This window comes from Dendrobates tinctorius, unplaced genomic scaffold, assembly GCF_039654945.1.
Source record: "Dendrobates tinctorius isolate UK_male_01 unplaced genomic scaffold, ASM3965494v1 ptg000230l, whole genome shotgun sequence".
Taxonomy (NCBI): Eukaryota; Metazoa; Chordata; class Amphibia; order Anura; family Dendrobatidae; genus Dendrobates; species Dendrobates tinctorius.
This window is the reverse complement of record NW_027361897.1, coordinates 12,741,643-12,763,440: the sequence shown is the minus strand read 5'-3', so window position 1 is coordinate 12,763,440 and position 21,798 is coordinate 12,741,643. Positions and strand designations below refer to the sequence as shown.

The 21,798-nt window shown below is 42.8% G+C and overlaps 1 protein-coding gene across 6 annotated transcripts in view; it reads right to left on the bottom strand.

Moving 5' to 3' along the window:
* The window catches only part of MYOF (myoferlin), a 195,795-nt gene that overhangs the window by 7,222 nt on the left and 166,775 nt on the right, over positions 1–21,798 (bottom strand). For all 6 annotated transcript variants that reach the window (XM_073555843.1, XM_073555844.1, XM_073555846.1 and 3 more), the window contains 5 exons: positions 19,281–19,420; positions 16,703–16,791; positions 16,245–16,340; positions 11,192–11,333; positions 7,121–7,220 (listed from right to left, as the gene is read on the bottom strand). In XM_073555843.1, the coding sequence (XP_073411944.1) occupies positions 7,121–7,220; positions 11,192–11,333; positions 16,245–16,340; positions 16,703–16,791; positions 19,281–19,420 (567 nt within the window). The remainder of the gene's footprint in view (positions 1–7,120; positions 7,221–11,191; positions 11,334–16,244; positions 16,341–16,702; positions 16,792–19,280; positions 19,421–21,798) is intronic.

The window sequence follows — 21,798 nt, the reverse complement described above, 5'->3', positions numbered from 1 at the left end:
TGAAGGGTTAATAAACTTCTTGAATGTGGTTTTGAGCACCTTAAGGGGTGCAGTTTTTAGAATGATGTCACTTTTGGGTATTTCCTATCATATAGACCCCTCAAAGTGGCTTCAAATGTGATGTGGTCCGTAAAAATAAAATGGTGTTGCAAAAATGAGAAATCGCTGGTCAACTTTTAACCCTTATAACTTCCTAAGAAAAAAAAATTTGGGTTCCAAAATTGTGCTGATGTAATGTAAACATGTGGGAAATGTTACTTACTAAGTTTTTTGTGTGCCGTAAGATTTAAGGGCATAAAAATTCAAAGTTGAAAAATTGCGAAATTTTCAAAACGCAAGTTATTTGAATTAAATTTTACCACTAGCATGAAGTACAATATGTCACGAGAAAACAATGTCAGAATCACCGGGATCCATGGAAGCGTTCCAGAATTATTACCTCATAAAGGGACAGTGGTCAGAATTGTAAAAATTGGCCCGGTCATGAACGTGCAAACCACCCTTGGGGATTAAGGGGTTAAGCATGGGGCTGGATCAATCATGCTTTGGGGTTGTGTAGCATCCACTTCATGGGTGTGGTGGCGGGTGGAGAATAGATTCAATGAAATGTCAACAAATTCTTGATGCAAATATAACACCATCTGTAAAAAAGCTCAAGTTGAAAAGAGAATGGCTTCTGCAAATAGATAATGATCCTCAACCCACGTCAAAGTCCACAATAGATGACCTCAAAAGATGAAAGCTGAAGGTTTTACAATGGCCCTCACAGTCTCCTGATCTGAACATCATTGAAAATCTGTGGCTAGACCTCAAAATAGCAGTGCATGCAAGACGACCCAGGAATCTCACAGACCTGGAAGAATATTCCATGGCAGTACGGATAAAAATCACTCAAACAAGAACTGAAGGACTCTTGTCGGACTACAAAAAGCGTTTACAAGCTGTGATACTTGCAAAAAGGGGGTGCTCCTAGGTACTAACCATGCAAAAGTTTAAGCACACTGCATTGGCCATTTTGCTTTTTGTAATTTTTAAAAATGTAAAAGATGAAATTTTTTTGCGGTAGTGGTGAAAGTATTTGATACATTGCCAATTATGCAAATTTTCCTACCTACAAAGAATGGAGAGGTCTGCAATTTTTATCATAGGTACACCAACTGTGTGACAATCTTGAAAAAAAATCCAGAAAAATCACATTTTTTGGTTATTACATAATTAATTTGCATTTTATTGCATGAAATAAGTATTTAAAACAATAGAAAAACAGAACTTAATTTGGTACAGAAACCTTTGTTTGCTATTACAGATGTCAGACATTTCCTGTAGTTTTTGACCAAGGTTACACATACACTGCAGCAGGGTTTGTGGCCCACTCCTGCATACAAATCTTCTCCAGATCTTTCAGGTTTTCGGGCTGTCGCTGGGCAATACGGAGTTTCAGCTCCCTCCAAAAAGATTTTGTACTGGGTTCAGGTCTAGAGATTGGCTAGGAAACTCCAGGACCTTGAAATGTTTCTTACGGAGACACTCCTTAATTACCCTGGCTGTGTTTCAGGTCATTGTCATGCTGGAAGATCCAGTCACAACTAATCTTCAGAGTATGTGCACACGTTGCTGATTCTGCTGTGGAATTTTTCGCGCAGATTTTGCTAAATCCGTAGGTAAAATGACCTGCGTTTTACCTGCGGATTTAGTGCAAATTTACTGCGGATTTTCTGCAGTGTTTGTGTGGATTTCCCCTGCGTTTTGACACCTGCGGATTCCTATAATGGAGCAGGTGTCAAAAGGCTGCGCATCTGCACAAAAGTGGCATGCTGCAGATTTAAATCTGCGCGGAAAAATCCGCAGCATGTGCACAGCGTTTTCATTTTGGCTTCACTTTAATGCTACTGTATATCGCAGCAGAATCTGCTGCGGATCCGCAGGGCCACATCTGCAACGTGTGCACACACCCTCAATGCTTATACTGAGGGAAGGAGGCTGTTGGCCAAAATCTCGTGATACACATCCCCATCCATCCTGACTTCAATATGGTGCAGTCGTCCTGCCCCTTTTGCAGAAAAGCACCTCCCTCCATGTTTCACGGATGGGATGGTGTTCTTGGGGTTGTGCTCGGCCCTTCTTACTCCAAACATGGCGAGTGGAGTTGATATCAAAAAGTTCTATTTTGGTCTCCTCTGAACACATGACCTTCTCCCATGTCTCCTCTGGATCATCCAGATGTTCATTGATGAAATTCAAACTGGCCTGGACATGTGTTGGCGTGAGCAGGGAGACTTTGCGTGCTCTGCAGGATTTTAATCCATGACAGCATAGTGTTTTACTAATGGTAATGTTTGACACTGGTCCCAGCTCGCTTCTGGTCATTGACAAGCTCCTCCAGTGTACTTATGGGATGATTCCTAACCCTTCTCAGAATAATTCTTACCCCACGAGGCAAGATCCTGCAATGATCCCCAGACAGAGGAAGATTGAGTCACCTTGTGTGTCTTCCATTTTCTAATAATTGTTCCAACAGTTGTTGCCTTCTCACCAAGCTGCCTGCCTATTGTCCTGTAGTCCATCCCAGCCTTGTGCAGGTCTACAATTTTGTCTCTAGTGTCCTTACACAGCTCTTCGGTCTTGGCCATGGTGGAGAGGTTGGAGTGTGATTGGTTGAGTGTGTGGACAGGTGTCTTTAACAGGCAACGAGTTCAAATAGGTGCAATTAATACAGGTAATGAGTGCAGAGTGGGAGGGCTTCTTAAAGAAAAACTAGCTGCGAGAGCCGGAATTCTTGCTGGTTGGTCGGTGATTAAATACTTATTTCATGCAATAAAATACAATTTAATTATTTAAAAATCAAACAATGTGATTTTCTGGTTTTTTTTTATTGTTAAATTCTGCCTTTCATTGTTGAAGTGTACCTACGATAAAAATTACAGACCTCTCCATTGTTTGTAGGTGGGAAAACTTGCAAAATTGGCAGTGAAATCAAATACTTATCTTCCCCACTGTACACACACATCACCGCATGCACTAGTCTCTTCAGTATTTTTGTTCAGACTTGCCTATTCAAGTCTACAGTTGTGTGAATCTCATACGGACCATCTGTATAGCATCAGAGTTTTACAGGTACATTGCAATTCTGTGTATTACAGACTGTTCGTGTTTCTCGGCAGCACGTCTTGTTTACATAGGACAATATGTTGCCACGAACATCTCACCAGAAGATCTATCATTTTCCTTGTTCGTCCGGTGTTTGCCAGCCTTTGTAGATCGTGAAATGAGTCTTCCTAGGAACGCTCGTTCCTGACTGTTAGAATGTCTAAATCCAGGATAACTATACACTAAATGATCTATGCATTTCGAGATATTTTTATTTATTCAATTTCTAAATATACGGTAATATATTATTTTGCAGATAATCATAGGTAACAAACCAATGGATACAGTTAGGAATCTTTTCAAATAATTTACAATTTTTGCTTAATCAACACAAAAACATCATGACCAGGTCCTTTAGCTTTCCTAGACCTTTTGATTGAAATACTTTTTGATTGATGCTATCTGCACCTCTTTGTGAAAGACCAGGTCAAACATCGACATACTAACAAGTTACTGTTGAAATAATAATTTTGGTAAAAGCTTTCTATGACTCAGGGCTACACTAGTAAAAGTGTCTTTGCAGATTTACAACCTTTCCCCAGGGAACCTCAGCTTCCTTTCCATAAGCGTGTAGAACATATGGTTTGCCATACATGTATTTTAGTGGAGCAAATGATCGGGATCAAGGCCAGTGGTGTCTCGCTAATGGGAACCACAAGTCTCACCTGGTTGGCTGTTGACAAATTAAAAGCAGACGCTGATCTCCATAAAAATTGAAAGAAGTCTTTTCTTTCATGAATAAGAAATGAGGATTGAAATGATGATGGGTAGAAGCCTTCTCATTCCGTCTGATCGTTGAATGCCAATATTGAAGAATTATATTTATATTAAGCCGGTCACCAAGGGCTACATTTAATCGATTTTGAAGAAAGTTTAGATCTTTGTATTTTTTTTTAAAGAAATTTTATGGATAAAAAGCTTCTAGAGAATAAAGGTAATTGAGTATGCCAAAATTTTGTAGTATCGGTTTTGCACTAATTTGCTTATTACATATTTACATTCTCCCACTTTATAATCCCAAAGAAACAGAATTTAAGGCAGCAACCTGGGTCTTGCCATTTTTCCAATGTCAGTCATCGCCTTGCTTCAGATACCAGCTAGCTAAGCATAATGGACTAGAATCGTTTCAGATTCAAATGGCATTTCATATGCAAAAATAGACAAATTTCTGGTTGAATCTGATCAATTCATCCATTTTTGTCTTCAGTTTTTCTTGTATACTGTACACAAAAAAAAAAACAAAAACAAAAAAAACATGGAGATTATTCAAGCATCTCCTAGCACTAGAAATGGTCAGCGCATAAATGCAACAGAGACCCATGTGTGAGTTTGATCCTCATGTTGAATCAAAATCTGATAGATCTGTTTTTATGTGGATTGTTAATTGGCCAAAAAACAGACATTTGTAAAGATACAGAGACTATAATGTTCTGTAGGCAAAAAATAAAATAAAATTTGATATGTGAATGGGGCATAATACACATTTCTCTCCAAATTTTCATTTTAGCTGGATGCCAAATGTACCATCACGCACTATGCTCGGTTGGCTTATGGGAGCCATATACCATAGTTAGAACATCTACTGTTCATCGGTGTAATCTTTTAGATTCACTTCATTAAATTGCCTTCATCTCATGACATGACTTATTTAAAAGAAAAAGAATGCTAAAAAATTATATAAAACATAAGAGATCCATTCAGTGCCTTTGTTTGGTGAGCAGTCTATGAATTGGACTTGTTTTTCCAGCCCATCCCTCAGATCGGATAGAAATTTCGAGAATTTAGAGTCATCGCCTTGACATCTTTGTCATGGTCCTTATTCCTGAGAATTTTTTTGCGGTATGGTAGGGGCCATTGTCCTGATAGAAGACTACACTGCCATGCACTTAGCTTTGAGCAATATTTAGGGCGGTGGTATGTGTTAAAAGAAACATCCACATGAATGCCAACATCCAATGTCTCAATGCTGAGGGCCTCACAGTACCTTCACTAGCTAGCTTACAGCCCATAGCACATCCTGATGAGCACACACACGTGATCTTCCACATAATAGAAAACAAGATTTCTCAGACCAGAGCACCTTCTTCCATTACACCCTCATCCAATTCTGATGCTCAGGAGGCCATTGTGGTTGCCTTTGGCAGCGAGCAGAAGTCAGCCTGGTGACAAGATGGTGGCTACACATTTGCATACACAGAACCTCGACATTTTATACTTATCACATTTCGTATTAACTTTTCCAACAATTTGTGCTGCATTAACTCTTATGAAATATGGAAAAGACATTTAAAAGGAAAAAACAACATACAGTGGGTCAAAAAAGTATTTAGTCAGTCAGCAATAGTGCAAGTTCCACCACTTAAAAAGATGAGAGGCGTCTGTAATTTACATCATAGGTAGACCTCAACTATGGGAGACAAACTGAGAAAAAAAAAATCCAGAAAATCACATTGTCTGGTTTTTTTTCATTTTATTTGCATATTATGGTGGAAAATAAGTATTTGGTCAGAAACAAAATTTCATCTCAATACTTTGTGATATATCCTTTGTTGGCAATGACAGAGGTCAAACGTTTTCTGTAAGTCTTCACAAGGTTGCCATACACTGTTGTTGGTATGTTGGCCCATTCCTCCATGCAGATCTCCTCTAGAGCAGTGATGTTTTTGGCTTTTCGCTTGGCAACACGGACTTTCAACTCCCTCCAAAGGTTTTCTATAGGGTTGAGATCTGGAGACTGGCTAGGCCACTCCAGGACCTTGAAATGCTTCTTACGAAGCCACTCCTTCGTTGCCCTGGCAGTGTGCTTTGGATCATTGTCATGTTGAAAGACCCAGCCACGTTTCATCATCAATGCCCTTGCTGATGGAAGGAGGTTTGCACTCAAAATCTCACGATACATAGCCCCATTCATTCTTTCATGTACCCGGATCAGTCGTCCTGGCCCCTTTGCAGAGAAACAGCCCCAAAGCATGATGTTTCCACCACCATGCTTTACAGTAGGTATGGTGTTTGATGGATGCAACTCAGTATTCTTTTTCCTCCAAACACGACAAGTTGTGTTTCTACCAAACAGTTCCAGTTTGGTTTCATCAGACCATAGGACATTCTCCAAAAACTCCTCTGGATCATCCAAATGGTCTCTAGCAAACTTCAGACGGACCCAGACATGTACAGGCTTAAGCAGTGGGACACGTCTGGCACTGCAGGATCTGAGTCCATGGTGGCGTAGTGTGTTACTTATGGTAGGGCCTTGTTACATTGGTCCCAGCTCTCTGTAGTTCATTCACTAGGTCCCCCCGCGTGGTTCTGGGATTTTTGCTCATTGTTCTTGTGATCATTCTGACCCCACGGGGTGGGATTTTGCGTGGAGCACCAGATCGAGGGAGATTATCAGTGGTCTTGTATGTCTTCCATTTTCTAATTATTGCTCCCACAGTTGATTTCTTCACTCCAAGCTGGTTGGCTATTGCAGATTCAGTCTTCCCAGCCTGGTGCAGGGCTACAATTTTGTTTCTGGTGTCCTTTGACAGCTCTTTGGTCTTCACCATAGTAGAGTTTGGAGTCAGACTGTTTGAGGGTGTGCACAGGTGTCTTTTTATACTGATAACAAGTTTAAACAGGTGCCATTACTACAGGTAATGAGTGGAGGAAAGAGGAGACTCTTAAAGAAGAAGTTACAGGTCTGTGAGAGCCAGAAATCTTGATTGCTTGTTTCTGACCAAATACTTATTTTCCACCATAATATGCAAATAAAAGGAAAAAAAAAAAACAGACAATGTGATTTTCTGGATTTTTTTTTTTCTCAGTTTGTCTCCCATAGTTGAGGTCTACCTATGATGTAAATTACAGACGCCTCTCATCTTTTTAAGTGGTGGAACTTGCACTATTGCTGACTGACTAAATACTTTTTTGCCCCACTGTAAGTGCATTAAGGGAAATTAAACAAATTTAACATTGACAGGGAAATCCATACCCAAGTAGTCATCCAAAGAGAATTTGTCATTGTCCCAGATTTGAAGTAACAGTTTTGGTGGTAACTTAAATTCTGTTTTATCAAGGCTCCAAAAATGTTCCTGAAATTGAGAGATATAAATTAATTCTCACATACAGGGTCCCACTATCAAAAAATATGAATAAAAATAAATTGGAAAAATGACCACATAAATGTAAAACAAATTTAAGCACAGTAGCCGGAGTTTGAGAATTGGTTTGTTTTACTTGGGCAGGGTTCACGCACTATGTTCAGTGGCTCCATCGAATCTTACGTCCGAACCACCACAAAACAGGATTTGGGTGCAAATGCTAACAGGGCCATAGACCATAATGATGCAGACGGGGTCACTGTGTTCTGTCGGGCATAATTTTCGGCCGTATAAGTCTATTGGAGACGGGTAACAAAATATAGTAGACTACGTCTAGCTGCCGTCCTCAACTATGCATATATGTACAGAGGGCATTATGGCCATTACTGGTGTATGTGGCCCAGTGATCAGAAGTAAAGAGGGGGTTTGAATTGGGCGAGACGCTGTATAGCGTGAAGCAGCACAGCCGAGCCACTGTAAAACAGCCTGGCAGACTGCGTGGAACGTTGGTGCCCGGACTAACTACTTTACTTCATTAAACCCCGGGGCTCCAGTCACTCACAGACGCATATACATTGTATGGCTGCAGCAGAGGGGGACGACCATGTCTGACATCAGTGACGACAAACGCCAATGGCTCGCCCTCTGTCCCTAAGCTGCCGATGTACACCAGTCCCTTGTGACACAGTTGCTGGAGTTGAGGGACGAAAGTGATTAGGTGTGTGTGCCCACCCGCTCGCTCACCCATCCACTCATTCCTCCGACCTCCCATTCCCTCATCCGCTTGATTCGAGTTTTGCGGAGGATCGTACTGTAGACAAGGGGAAACACTATGTGAACTCAGCCTTACAAATACAATGTCGGATTGGTCTACCATGCTCCACAATAATGCTCTTAAAGATGCCACAAAGGACATATAATAGGAATTTAATAACATTGTGTGCATACTAAGAAACATTTATGGTGAACTTAAACGTTCACACACATTTAGTTTAGATAGAGGAAATCCTCATATAAGAATTTCCTCTGGTAATCTCAAGAATCAGTGTCTAATACAGGAAGTCATTTTTAAAAATATTACCAAAAGTTATTTGTAGCTTTGCAAATTTAAAATGTTTCAAAAGATTAGGGAAACTACTTTCAGGGGCAATTTGTTTTCTTTTTTTTTTTTTTAAATATTTTTGGGCTAAAATATATTACAATTAGATATAATTAAAAATGTTGCACCATTTTCCTTCTATAGCCTCTATGTTGCACTGTCCATTGCTGGCTGCAGAAGGAGTTAACCAAGTTACAAACTCAAACAAGCTCACTGATGGACTCTTATGACTTAGATGTCCAATTTTCTCATGTACAAGAACAATGAACAGATTTAACCCCTTTCCAACATGTGCATACTACTACGGTACATGTCCGACTCCCCATGTTTGGTGCGGGCTCTGGCGCTGAGCTCGCACCTTTCAGGGTACATGACGGCTGATCTGTACAGCCGACATGTGCCACGATCCATCCGTGGCTGTTAACTAGTTAAATGCCCGTGTCAATCTGACAGCGGCATTTAACTCAGGAAGCACGTCAATAATCCTGCCCATTGGTGACCCGATCACAATCGCGGGTCACAGATAGGTCGGCATGACAACCAGAGGTCAGACTGCTATGAGCGCCGCCACGTGCTCGGCACTCATAGCGAGTGAGCATTTCTGCTATACACAGGCGATCTGATCATCACCTGTGTGTAGCAGAAGTGATCAAAGTACTGCAGCTTTTAGTCTCCCATGGAGACTATTGAAGCATGTAAAAGGTTAAAAAAAAATAAAGTATTTAAAAATCTAAAAAAAATAAAAATTCAAATCACCCCCCTTTTGCCCCCCCAAAAAATAATAAAACCTTCTTTTGTCAGGCAGTTTGTGAAAATTGCACCACACACTGATGGAAACTTAGTGCGATCAACCTTTTTTCACGCATCCATAGACTTGCATTGATCCGACGCTCGGATCAGAATTGGACAAGTCCCTGCCATTTTCTGTGAACAGCTCAGGCTGCCAAAAATCAAAAAGGTATGTAAATGGCCCCACTGGCTATCACAGCTATGAGCGCTATTTGTAGCAATCGTATAAGAAAACTTGGAAATCTGAATCAGCCCATACCTGCCTTTTCGCGAACTCCTCTCTGCTGATCTATGATCAGAGCAGCTCTCCTTTGATGTGGTCTGTGGTCACAAATCAACCGAGAGGACATCTGAAAAATGTTATAACTTCCTACCAGAACGAGCTCACTGATGGAGTCTTCGTTAATCTCATTTAGGAGCCAGAAATGAGAAGGGAAAAGCCTTAAAAGCCAAATGCTGCAACATTTTTAAATAACGAATTGTTAAATTCATGAATTTCTGCATAGAAATATTAAGTAAAATAAATCCCCCTAAAGTGTCCATATCCTTTAATCAGATTATAAATGTTCTCTAATAAAATATGAAGTAGACACTTCCAGGGTCACGTATTCTAGTCACCACTTTATAACCTAGCACATAAGTACAGTAATATAACACTTTTGAAGCTCAGAGAGAGGAAACACTTTCCCCTCACTTTTTAAAATACAATATGCGTCCAGTATATACATGAATAACCATGACGGCTGCATTTAAAGAACTAGAAGACACAACAGGACTGAAGCATATCTCAGTCAATGGTGGGCATTTCTCCAAATGAGGGCAAAGGAGTAATCGAACGATGGGGCCGCAAGTTATGCCATCCAATATTTTCAATTAAGGACTTATGAAACATGGGCGCTGTGATCTGATTGTTTGCGATGGCCGACACTACCAAGGTTTTGGTAAAAAAAGGACTTGAATATAAAAGTGGCTTCATTATTATATTTGATGGCTCCATAGCTTTGGCCAGTGCATGACATTGAACGGGAACATTTTTGCTTTTTTTAATAAATGCGTCATAAAGAACAAAGAAAAAAAATTCTCATTTGGATATTGAAATTTTTTTTCCACAATACGTGGAGACTATTTGTTATTTTCATACTGTCTTTTTTGCCAATTTCGATAGTCTGTTTTTAATTTTTTTTTTTTTCTTACTTTTTGCATAACTTCAGCCTACGGTCAAGGTTAGTGCCCCTTGACCATACACAGGAGCTATGCAAAATTTCCTGAGCTTCTGGCTTTCCAGTTGCGGGGTTTGATTTGCTGGACTACCACCACCTGTGTGGCGCACAGGTGACATCTCGCTAGCCCTGCTAATCATAAGAGCTTAGGAGGGTAAGTAAATTCATGTAGCCTTGGCGCACGGCCAGAGAGCACCAATCAAGATCCAGACTGCGTGAAGCGCTCCGTTCATCCCTACAAAAGGACCACTAAAATATATACAAAATTTTGGTCCCTTTGCCGTAACAATTTTTTATATATCAGACTTTTTTTTTTTTTTAACCAAAACAGGGACAGCAATTTGACTCCCAACTCCGACGCGATCTTGTGCAGCAGCTATACCATGCAGTGACGTTTTACAACATCACTGCAAAGTGAAATGTGGACCGCCCGGTCTGGAAGTAGCTAATAAAATGGATCATAAAAGTTATGGCGTGTCCTGGTCTTATGCTCTCACTTAAAATAGAAATATTCCAAATTACGTTTTATTACAACGTGTAAAGTGCTTCACAATTGCAAAATAACTCCAGGTGCCTCAATGAGATGATCACAGTGACCGCGGGCACAGATGAGAATAATCCCATATATATAATTTATCTTTGTCTCCATTTACGCTGTTGTTTTTCTATTTGGCTATACTGTAATATGCGCCTCCTGGAAAATTGGCTATGCTGAATGATACTTTTAGGAAGGCTTGAAATCTGACTTCGCTCTCCTGGCCTACACAGGACTAAATGTCTACCGCACACAGAAATCCGGTGCTTTACGCTCAACATATTTAATACAGGCACGACAATGTTACACGGGCGCCCACCTTTTTAGAAATAACACAGAGCTGCTCCGCTGGAAGATATTCAAATGGGAAAACAAATCGCCAGTTAAAGTTTCCTTCACCGTCCAGTGACCGATAGTGCACATCTGTTTTCTGCTTATTTTCTTCATTGCCAGGAATCCAACTGAAAATAATATGCAAACATATTTGGGTTTTGTGTGACCTCGATAACTGGCGCTTTCGGTCCCTTCCAAAAAGTCTGTATTGATTACGAGCTTTGAGTGTGTGTGTGTAAAAGTGGCCAGCTCAGCCTTATTTCACATACAGATCTTTTCAGATCAGCCATGAAATCGAGTAACGAGTAAAGGAAGCTCAAGTCTGTGGAGTCGGGACTGGCGTGATCTCCAATAGCCGGCGCTCATCTGGTGCTCATTTTTCCAGAGCAAACAGAAAAATCCTGCACCTTTAGGAATCAGTGTTGGTCTTTTCAAGTCATTATTGGTTAATATATTCATTTTGCATCTTTGGAGTACAGAATATTCACTTATATAGGAAGATATATCACCCACCATTCCATAAAGAAGAAAAGGATCTTAAAGATAAGATGTTATAAAAAAAATTATGGTTTATTACAGTTGTGGCCAAAAGTATTGACACCCCTGCAATTCTGTCAGATAACACTCAGTTTCTTCCTGAAAATGATTGCAAACACAAATTCTTTGGTATTATCATCTTCGTTTAATTTGTCTAAAATGAAAAAACACAAAAGAGAATGAAGCAAAACATTGATCATTTTACACAAAACTCCAAAAATGGGCCAGACAAAAGTATTGGCACCCTCAGCCTAATACTTGGTTGCACAACCTTTAGCCAAAATAACAGACCAACCGCTTCCGGTAACCATCAATGAGTTTCTTACAATGCTCTGCTGGAATTTTAGACCATTCTTCTTTGCCAAACTGCTCCAGGTCCCTGATATTAGAAGGGTGCCTTCTCCAAACTGCCATTTTTAGATCTCTCCACAGGTGTTCAATGGGATTCAGGTCTGAAAGCATTGCTGGCCACCTTAGAAGTCTCCAGTGCTTTCTCTCAAACCATTTTCTAGTGCATTTTGAAGTGTGTTTTGGGTCATTGTCCTGCTGGAAGACCCATGACCTCTGAGGGAGACCCAACTTTCTCACACTGGGCCCTACATTATGCTGCAAAATTTGTTGGTAGTCTTCTGACTTCATAATGCCATGCACACGGTCAAGCAGTCCAGTGCCAGAGGCAGCAAAGCAATCCCAAAACATCAAGGAACCTCCGCCATGTTTGACTGTAGGGACAGTGTTCTTTTCTTTGAATGCCTTTTTTTCTCCTGTAAACTCTATGTTGATGCCTTTGCCCAAAAAGCTCTACTTTTGTCTCATCTGAACAGAGAACATTCTTCCAAAACGTTTTAGGCTTTTTCAGGTAAGTTTTGGCAAACTCCAGCCTGGCTTTTTTATGTCTCGGGGTAAGAAGAGGGGTCTTCCTGGGTCTCCTACCATACAGTACCTTTTCATTCAGACGCCGTCGTATAGTACGGGTTGACACTGTTGTACCCTCGGACTGCAGGGCAGCTTGAGCTTGTTTGGATGTAAGGGTACCGTTACACCTAGCGACTCACCAGCGATCCCGACTAGCGATATGATGCGGTCAGGATCGCTGGTGAATCGCTAGGTGGTCGCTAGTGAGCTGCCACTCAGGCAGATCTCACCAGCGACATCGCTGGGGACGGGGATCGCTACTTACCTGTCAGACGCGGCGATCCTGCGTCCTCCCGCCCGGCTCCACGCGTCGCTCGTCGTCACAGCAAGAAGCGCCGCAGGAAGTGGACGACGAGGAATGGTCCAGGAGCTTCTCGCGCGATCAGCGATAACCAGCGGGGGAGCCGGTCGGAGGTAAGTATCACATGCAGCGATATCGCTAGCAATATCGCTGCAACGTCACAAAATCGGTGACTTTACAGCAATATTGCTAGCGATATCGCAGTGTGTAACGGGGGCTTTAGTCGACGTTCTTTATCCAACATCCGCACAATCTTGCGTTGAAATCTCTTGTCAATTTTTCTTTTCCGTCCACATCTAGGGAGGTTAGCCACAGTGCCATGGGCTTTAAACTTCTTGATGACACTGCGCACGGTAGACACAGGAACATTCAGGTCTTTGGAGATGGACTTGTAGCCTTGAGATTGCTCATGCTTCCTCACAATTTGGTTTCTCAAGTCCTCACACAGTTCTTTGGTCTTTTCTTTTCTCCATGCTCAATGTGGTACACACAAGGACACAGGACAGAGGTTGAGTCAACTTTAATCCATGTCAACTGGCTGCAAGTGTGATTTAGTTATTGCCAACACCTGTTAGGTGCCACAGGTAAGTTACAGGTGCTGTTAATTACATAAATTAGAGAAGCATCACATGATTTTTCGAACAGTGCCAATACTTTTGTCCACCCTCTTTTTTATGTTTGGTGTGGAATTATATCCAATTTGGCTTTAGGACAATTCTTTGTGTTTTTTCATTTAAGACAAATTAAATGAAGATGATAATACCAAAGAATTTGTGTTTGCAATCATTTTGAGGAAGAAACTGAGTATTATCTGACAGAATTGCAGGGGTGTCAATACTTTTGGCCACAACTGTATATTGTGGTTTTTTTTTTTTTTTTAAAGATCATCATTTATATACACTGCTCAAAAAAAAATAAAGGAAACACTAAGATACCACATCGTAGATATTACTGAATGAAATAGCGCAGCTGCAAATCTTTATTCATTACATAGTGGTATGCGTTGAGAACAAGAAAACATAAAAATGATCAATGCAAATCAAAATTAATATCCCATGGAGGTCTGGATTTGGAAGGATTCTCAAAATGGTGGAAAATCAAATTACAGGCTGATCCAACTTCAGTAGAAATGCCTCAAGACAAGGAAATGATGCTCGGTAGTGTGTGTGGCCTCCACGTGCCTGTTTGACCTCCCTACGACACCTGGGCATGCTCCTGATAAATCGGCGGATGTTGTCATGAGGGATTCTCCTCCCAGACCTGGACTTAAGAATCCGCCAACTCCTGGACAGTCTGTGGTGCAACGCAACGTCTGTGGATGGAGCGAGACATAATGTCCCAGATGTGTTCAATCGGATTCAGGTCTGGGAAATGGGCAGGCCAGTCCATAGCCTCAATGCCTTCGTCTTGCAGGAACTGCTGACACACTCCAGCCACATGAGGTCTGGCATATCCTACATTAGGAGGAACCCAGGGGCCAACCGTACCAGCATATGGACTCACAAGGGGTCTGAGGATCTCATCTCGGTACACAATGGCAGTCAGGCTACCTCTGGCGAGCACATGGAGAGCTGTGCGGTCCTCCAAAGAAATGCCACCCCATACCATTACTGACCCACTGCCAAACCGGTCATGCTGAAGGATGTTGCAGGCAGCAAATCGTTCTCCATGGCGTCTCCAGACTCTGTCACATGTGCTCAGTGTGAGCCTGCTTTCATCTGTGAAGAGCACAGGAAGCCAGTGGGGAATTTACCAATCTTGGTGTTCTGTGGAAAGTGCCAAGCGCCCTGCATGGTGTTGGGCTGTGAGAACAACCCCCATCTGTGGACGTCGGGCACTCAGGCCATCTTCATGGAGTCGGTTTCTAACCATTTGTGCAGACACTTGCATATTTGTGGCCTGCTGGAGGTCATTTTGCAGGGCTCTGGCGGTGCTCCTCCTGTTCCTCCTTGCACAAAGCCTGAGGTAGCGGTCCTGCTGCTGGGTTGTTTCCCTCCTACGGCCCCCTCCACATCTCCTGGTGCACTGGTCTGTCTCCTGGTAGTGCCTCCAGCCTCTGGACACTACGCTGACAGACACAGCAAACCTTCTTGCCACAACTCTCATTGATGTGCCATCCTGGATGAGCTGCACTACCTGAGCCACTTGTGTGGGTTATAGAGTCCGTCTCATGCTACCACGAGTGTGAAAGCACCACCAACATTCAAAAGTGACCAAAACATCAGCCAGAAAGCATTGGAACTGTGGTCCCCACCTGCAGAACCACTCCTTTATTGAGGGTGTCTTGATAATTGCCAATAATTTCCATCTGTTGCCTACTCTACTGTATTTGAACAACAGCATGTGAAATTGATTGGCAATCAGTGCTGCTTCCTAAGTGGACAGTTTGATGTCACAGAAGTTTGATTTACTTGGGAGTTATATTTTGTTTAAGTGGTCCCTTTATTTTTTGAGCAGCATAATAAATAGATAGATAGAGAGATGATTATATATATATATATATATATATATATATATATATATATATATATCTATCTCCTACTCCGATCATTTAATGAGCATGTACTGAGGCACTGTAAAAGGAAGGGGGGAGCAACCTGTGACATCTTCTATTGTGAATGCTGGATCCAGTGTTAGCCACATACAGGTGTTACCTTTACTTTTAATTCTGTCTGTGATGATAATGAGGCTGCTAAGAAGTCATCTATACAGAACAGGATGTGCAAGTCTAGTATAAAGCCCAGAGGACAGTGTGAAAATTGCAAAACATCAGTTTTTTATATCTAAAATCATATCTGTATACATACAATACTTGATATCCCAAAGACTTTGTTCACATGGCCAAACTTTAGCGTGTATATATATAAAGGGATATTTTCATCCTGCACACCGATTGCATCTTCAAAGGACTATAACTGGTTCAGGTCTAATCAGATTCATCTAACTAATGGGGACCCATCACGTGTCATTGTAAGTTAAGGGTGAATTCTGAAAAATTACAGAGCATGCTGGCCATGCAGTAATCACTATACAAGCGGCCAAACATGATCAGCAGGAGAACAGGTTGGTGGCCCAAACCTCCTCCCCTTTAGAGGTACCTTTGGGAGAAGGGATAGTTGAGGCCCCAGTCCTAGGGACGGTTTAGTGCCCCTTTCCCTAATCACAAACAGTCGCAGGGTGACATGAATACCTTGAGTGCAGTCAAGTGTCAATAGACAGTGATATTTTTCCAACACAATCCAATCAAGTTCCCTCTCCACCTCCCAAACGCAGGATAAGAACGTACCCCTTGACGTAGATATCGCTCATTTCTTCTCCAGTAATACTCTTCTCATCGAGCAGCACATCTTTTGTGTTCCAAACAATCACGCGGAGCACGTAGCTACACAAAGTACAACATGTTAAAGTTCTCTCCATACACAATTGAAAGACCGCTGACCTCCATATACAAACGACAAGAAGTAGGCAAGAAGCAAAGGCTTGCAGAAATTATCTAAAATCAGTGGGTAATAGTTACAGCTTCTGAATCTTATGGTACAAAACTTCTTAGGAAAAATACTAGGTGACATCTTTTAGATATAGGTGGCCATAGACAAAGATGTAGATCGCATGGCTGAATATATATGCCATTTTGGAGGATGGAGGAAAGAGTAATAGTACAAGCAATCCTGGAAATACTATGCAGGATCTGGAAGAAGAGGAGCAAATGGATAATCCAAATGCAGATATTGTTATACAACTTACTTTTTAGCTTTGCGTGGTAAAATATTAAATGGTGGTCCTGGAAGTCCCAAGTTTTTGGGGAAAACATCTACCCACATTTCCAGTCTCCCCTGTACGAAGTAAAAGGAAATTAAAAAAAAAACCCAGAATATAAAAAGTGTAAATATATATGCACACACATACGCACACAATTTTTAGCAGAGAATTGTGAATAGTGAAAGAAATCTAGGCGGAAGCATATTTTGCTATTAAAATATATTGAAGTTTTATATTTTTACATGTGCTATTGATTTACGAAACAAAAATTAAGATAAAGATTAATCTTTAAGTAACTTACCGTATTTTTCGCTTTATAAGACGCACTTTTGTTCCCCCAAATTTTGGGGGAAGGTGGGGGGTGCGTCTTATAAAGCGAATCTGTGTGCTGTTGTGCTATAGAGTGGGGGGGGCGGCTCTGGCATGGAGTCAGGGGGCTGCAGAGACAGCGGGAGGTCCTGTGCTCCCGCTCATTAGGCTCATGTAATATTCACTGCACCCGCTGTCCATCACCTCGTGCTGAAGCAGCGCCAAGTTGGTAGACAGGGGAGCGGTGCATATTACATGTGCCTGCACTCACCCCCAGTCACTATAGACATCTACTGATGATCACTCCTGCTCCCAGCTCCCCCCGTGGCTTTCCTGTGTCGAGTCTGCAGTCATCCTCCTCCTGCAGGGCGAGTGGAAGCAGCAGCTCATTCAGGCAGCTCATCGCTTCAGGACTTTGCATGATGTGACCAATAGGACCTGCGTTCACATGACAGTGTGCACTGCGAGTCACATGACTGCAGCTGAGCAGCTCCTATTGGTCACATTATGGAAGGTCCTGTAGCTACAATGAGCTGCCTGAATGAGCAGCAGCTGTGTGCGCCCTGCAGGAGTAGGATGACAGCAGACTCCGCACAGACACAGGTAAGCCAGGGGGAGCTGGGAGCAGGAGCGATCATCAGTAGGTGAGCTAATTGTTTATTATTTTAGCATGTGCTTGCCAGCAGGGGGGGGAAATATAGAGACGGGGGCCATGTGTGCCAGCAGGGGGGAAATATATGACGAGGGGCCATGTGTTCCAGCAGGGGGGGAATATATGGAGGGGGGGGACAATGTGTACCAGCAGAGGGGAATATATGGAGGGGGGGGACAATGTGTACCAGAAGGGGGGAGTATATGGAGGGGGGGGGACAATGTGTGCCAGAAGGGGGGAGTATATGGAGGGGGGGGGACAATGTGTGCCAGCAGGGGGGGGGACAATGTGTGCCAGCAGGGGGGGGGCAATGTGCCAGCAGGGGGGGACATAGGGACGGGGGGGCTGTGTGAATGCCAGCAGGGGGGGGGACAATGTGTGCCAGCAGGGGGAATATAGGGATGGGTAGGGATGGGGGGCCGTGTGCGTACCAGCAGGGAGGCATATAGAGAGAGGGGGGCCATGTGAGTGCCAGCAGGGGGGAATATAGTGACCAGGGGGGCCATATCCAGGATAGGATGGGAAGCTATGTGCCAGCACAAGGGGGTTATGTGCCAGGATGGGGGTTATATAGATACCAGGATGAGGGACATATATATGATTTGTAAGATGGACACTGGCATTATAAGACACCTCCATTTAACATAAAAAAAATTTTTTTCTTTTTCTTCACCAAATTTGGGGGTGCGTCTTATAATCGGGTGCGTCTTATAAAGCGAAAAATACGGTATACTTTAATTCTATGACATATGTATTTCTTTGCCTTCTATCATTTACAGTGAAAGACCACAACGCCACCGGTTCTATCGCCTATAGAGGTTGCACTCCTAGACAAGGATTTCATGAGGTTGGAGGCCACTGTGCAAAAAAGGAGATCCCGATCTCAATTCTAGGACTTGGAACCACTCCTTATTGCAGATAGATATCGGAGAGGTGGCCATGCATGTACTGGTACTTTTCTCTACTAAAGTCTAGGATAATTATAGAGACAGTCAAATCAGCCATAACCCATGTACATATGTGGGTGCCTCTCTTGTTCTAAGCTGCAAAGGTTCCCAAATGCCATCACATGAAAGGTGGATAATGACTGCCTTCTCGAGTCCCAAGGTGGATGGAGCCCCAGGAATCGTGTCTTATGTGCCCTACTTATAGTTTGGCTTTGCCCAACATTAGAGCTAGAGTTCCTCCCTTTAACATGGTAAAAGAAAAGTTATATTCAAGGCCAGGACACTGGAAACGGGACTAACGGATGGATGGCATCCTTCCATCCATCAGTCCACCGCTTCTCCAACATTCTGGCCATGAACAGCCTTTTTTCACAAATATAAAAAGAACTCTAGTTATTTTGGAAAATTGTGCTCCTCTTAAATGTTTGATATATTGGTTCTATCCTCTGAGCACAGGACAAGACTTGGCTTCATAGTCCTATAGAAGGTGACCATGAATGGCCAGCTATAGCGGCTCTGAAAAGTGATCTGGAGGACACCTGCCCGTGATTTTCACGGATAAAAAAAACAAACAAAAAAAAAAAAAAAAACACAAAACAAAAACATGGAGTCAGAAAAGGCTATAAAATAATGACACAGAAGAGACCAGACTCACTTGTGAGAGGTTCGGTTGGAAGGTGCTATATAATGTTCGGGTTTCAGCATGTTCTGGAACAAGACCCTGGCCTCGGAGAATATAGAGAGCGAGTCTCTCCTTGGCAGGTCCGAGGTGCTGATGTATTTTCTTGTTCGCCTCTACATAAAACATTATGATAATCTGCTATTAATAATCAGGTTATTGAATTACACATGTTCTGTTCCCTGTCTGTAGGACTTTACAGTCTCAGGACCCTGTGAAAGTGAACAGCTCGGGCACATGACTTCTCTTGAACCTTGAGTTTCTGATATCTCTCTATATTCCTGGCATATTACAGACCAGTTATGCTAATATTTTGCACACTAAGGCAGCTGTTACATTGGCCATTTGAGCTTTGCTAGTGATGCCAGTCCACTGTCCCATCCAATAAATATCCCCTAGTGCCAAGTATGTCAATCAGGAAATAGGGAAACGAGGATGCTCTTCTCAGCGAGCTCATTCGGAAAGCAGGATCCCTTCTCAGTGAGCTCTCCTGGTTATTGGCCATGCATTACTGACAGATCTGTCCCTTCTGGAGCGGGATCTTGTTTCTAATAAATCATTTGAACATGGATGCGGTCTTTTATCTTCCCTTTGCCATTCAATAACCCATGGAGTCGTTTAAGGGTTAAAGCAGTGCCTACTGGATTACCAAAGTTAGTTCGGCCTTCAGGATCACACAATTTTTTTGGTCATTGTGTTAAGTTTCACATTATCTGAGCCATATAAGATCTTATTTAGCTGCCTTTTTTAGTTCTACACGTTTATTACGGTTTACTTTTATAAATTAATTACCATTTTTATAAAAAACTTAAAGCGGTTGTCAGGACTTTAAAAATGATGTCCTAGCCTTAGGATAGGTCATCAATGTCTGATCGGGGGGTGGGGTGACACCTGACACCCCAGATGATCGGCAGTTCCAGGCGGCGGCCGCAACTGCTCAGTTACGGTACTGCACAGCTCAGCTCTGTCGAGTGTATAGTGGCCGCGGCCGGGTACTGCACATATGCCACATATTCAAATCAACAGGATGGATGTGCAGTACTCGGCCCGACATTGATGACCTGTCCTAAGGCTAAAAAGTACCGAACAACCCCTTTAAGTGCTTTATAAAATAGGGATTTTTGTGTACTCACCGTAAAATCCTTTTCTCCGAGCCAATCATGGGGGACACAGACAGTGGGTGTCTCATGCTGCTGGCCACTAGGAGGACATTAAGTAAACCAGAAAAAAAGTTAGCTCCTCCCCTGCAGTATACACCCTCTCGCTGGCTGAGATTTCTCCAGTTCGGTGAAAAAAGCAGTAGGAGCATAAACAGTCAATAATAACCATAACTAAGTCAAAGCCTAAGAATGCTACAGTGAGTCAATAGGCTAAACAGGGTGGGTGCTGTGTCCCCCAATGATTGGCTCGGAGATAAGGATTTTACGGTGAGTACACAAAAATCCCTATTTCTCCTATGCCTCATTGGGAGACACAGACAGTGGGACGTCCTAAAGCAGTCCCTGGGTGGGGAGCATACATCTGCTAATACCCCATGCACCACTGAGTCAATAGTGAGGTACTGCCGATTTCAGGCTGCATACGCAGAGGCCTGAGAATGAATTAGGCAATGTTTGTTAAGGTATGCAGGCTTTATCTAGTCGCAGCCTTGCGGACAGGCCTGAGAATGAAATTGGTAGTATTTTGTAAAAAGTATGCAGACTGGACAAGTCGCAGCCTTGCAGACCTGTTCTGCCGAGGCCTGGTGCCGAATGGCCGAAGAGGCGCCCACTGACCAGATAGAGTGCGCCTTAAACCCCAGAGGGACAGGCGCGTTCCTGATACAGTAGAACTACTGAAACGCCAGGGGAATCCACCTGGCTAGCGTTGCTTTGACACAGCTAGACCCTTCCTATGCCCCTCTGGAAGCATGAACAGAGCATCTGACTTGTGGAAGGGAGCCGTCCGCGAGATGTACCGTCTCAGTGCCCTAACCACATCCAGGGAGTTGAGGGCCTTCTCAATGCGATGGACTGGCGCCGGACAAAAGGAAAGGCAAAACAATTTCCTCGTTGAGATGGAAAGAGGAGGCGAAATTGGGCAGGAAGGACGGGGACGTCCTGAAACTACATTTTCATGATGAAAAATTCAGGAATAGCGAAAGGCAGAACAGAGCTGCCAATTCCAAAACTTGTCTGACGTAATTGCCACTAGAAAAACCACCTTCCAAGAGAGGACGGACAGTGACACGTCCTGCGGCGGTTCGAAAGGAGCCTCCTGTAAGGTCCCGAGAACCAGGTTAGGGTCCCAAGATTCCATTGGCCTTCTATAAGGAGGTGCCACATGGAAGAACTCTCTGAATGAACGTCTTGACCTGAAGATTGGTGGCAATTCTGCGTCGGAAAAGCACTGACAAGGGCGAAATATGGCCCTTGAGCGAGCTACGCACGAGGCCTGATTTTAAACTAGATTGAAGGAATTCCAATATGGCCGGAATGGAAAAACACCAGAGGTG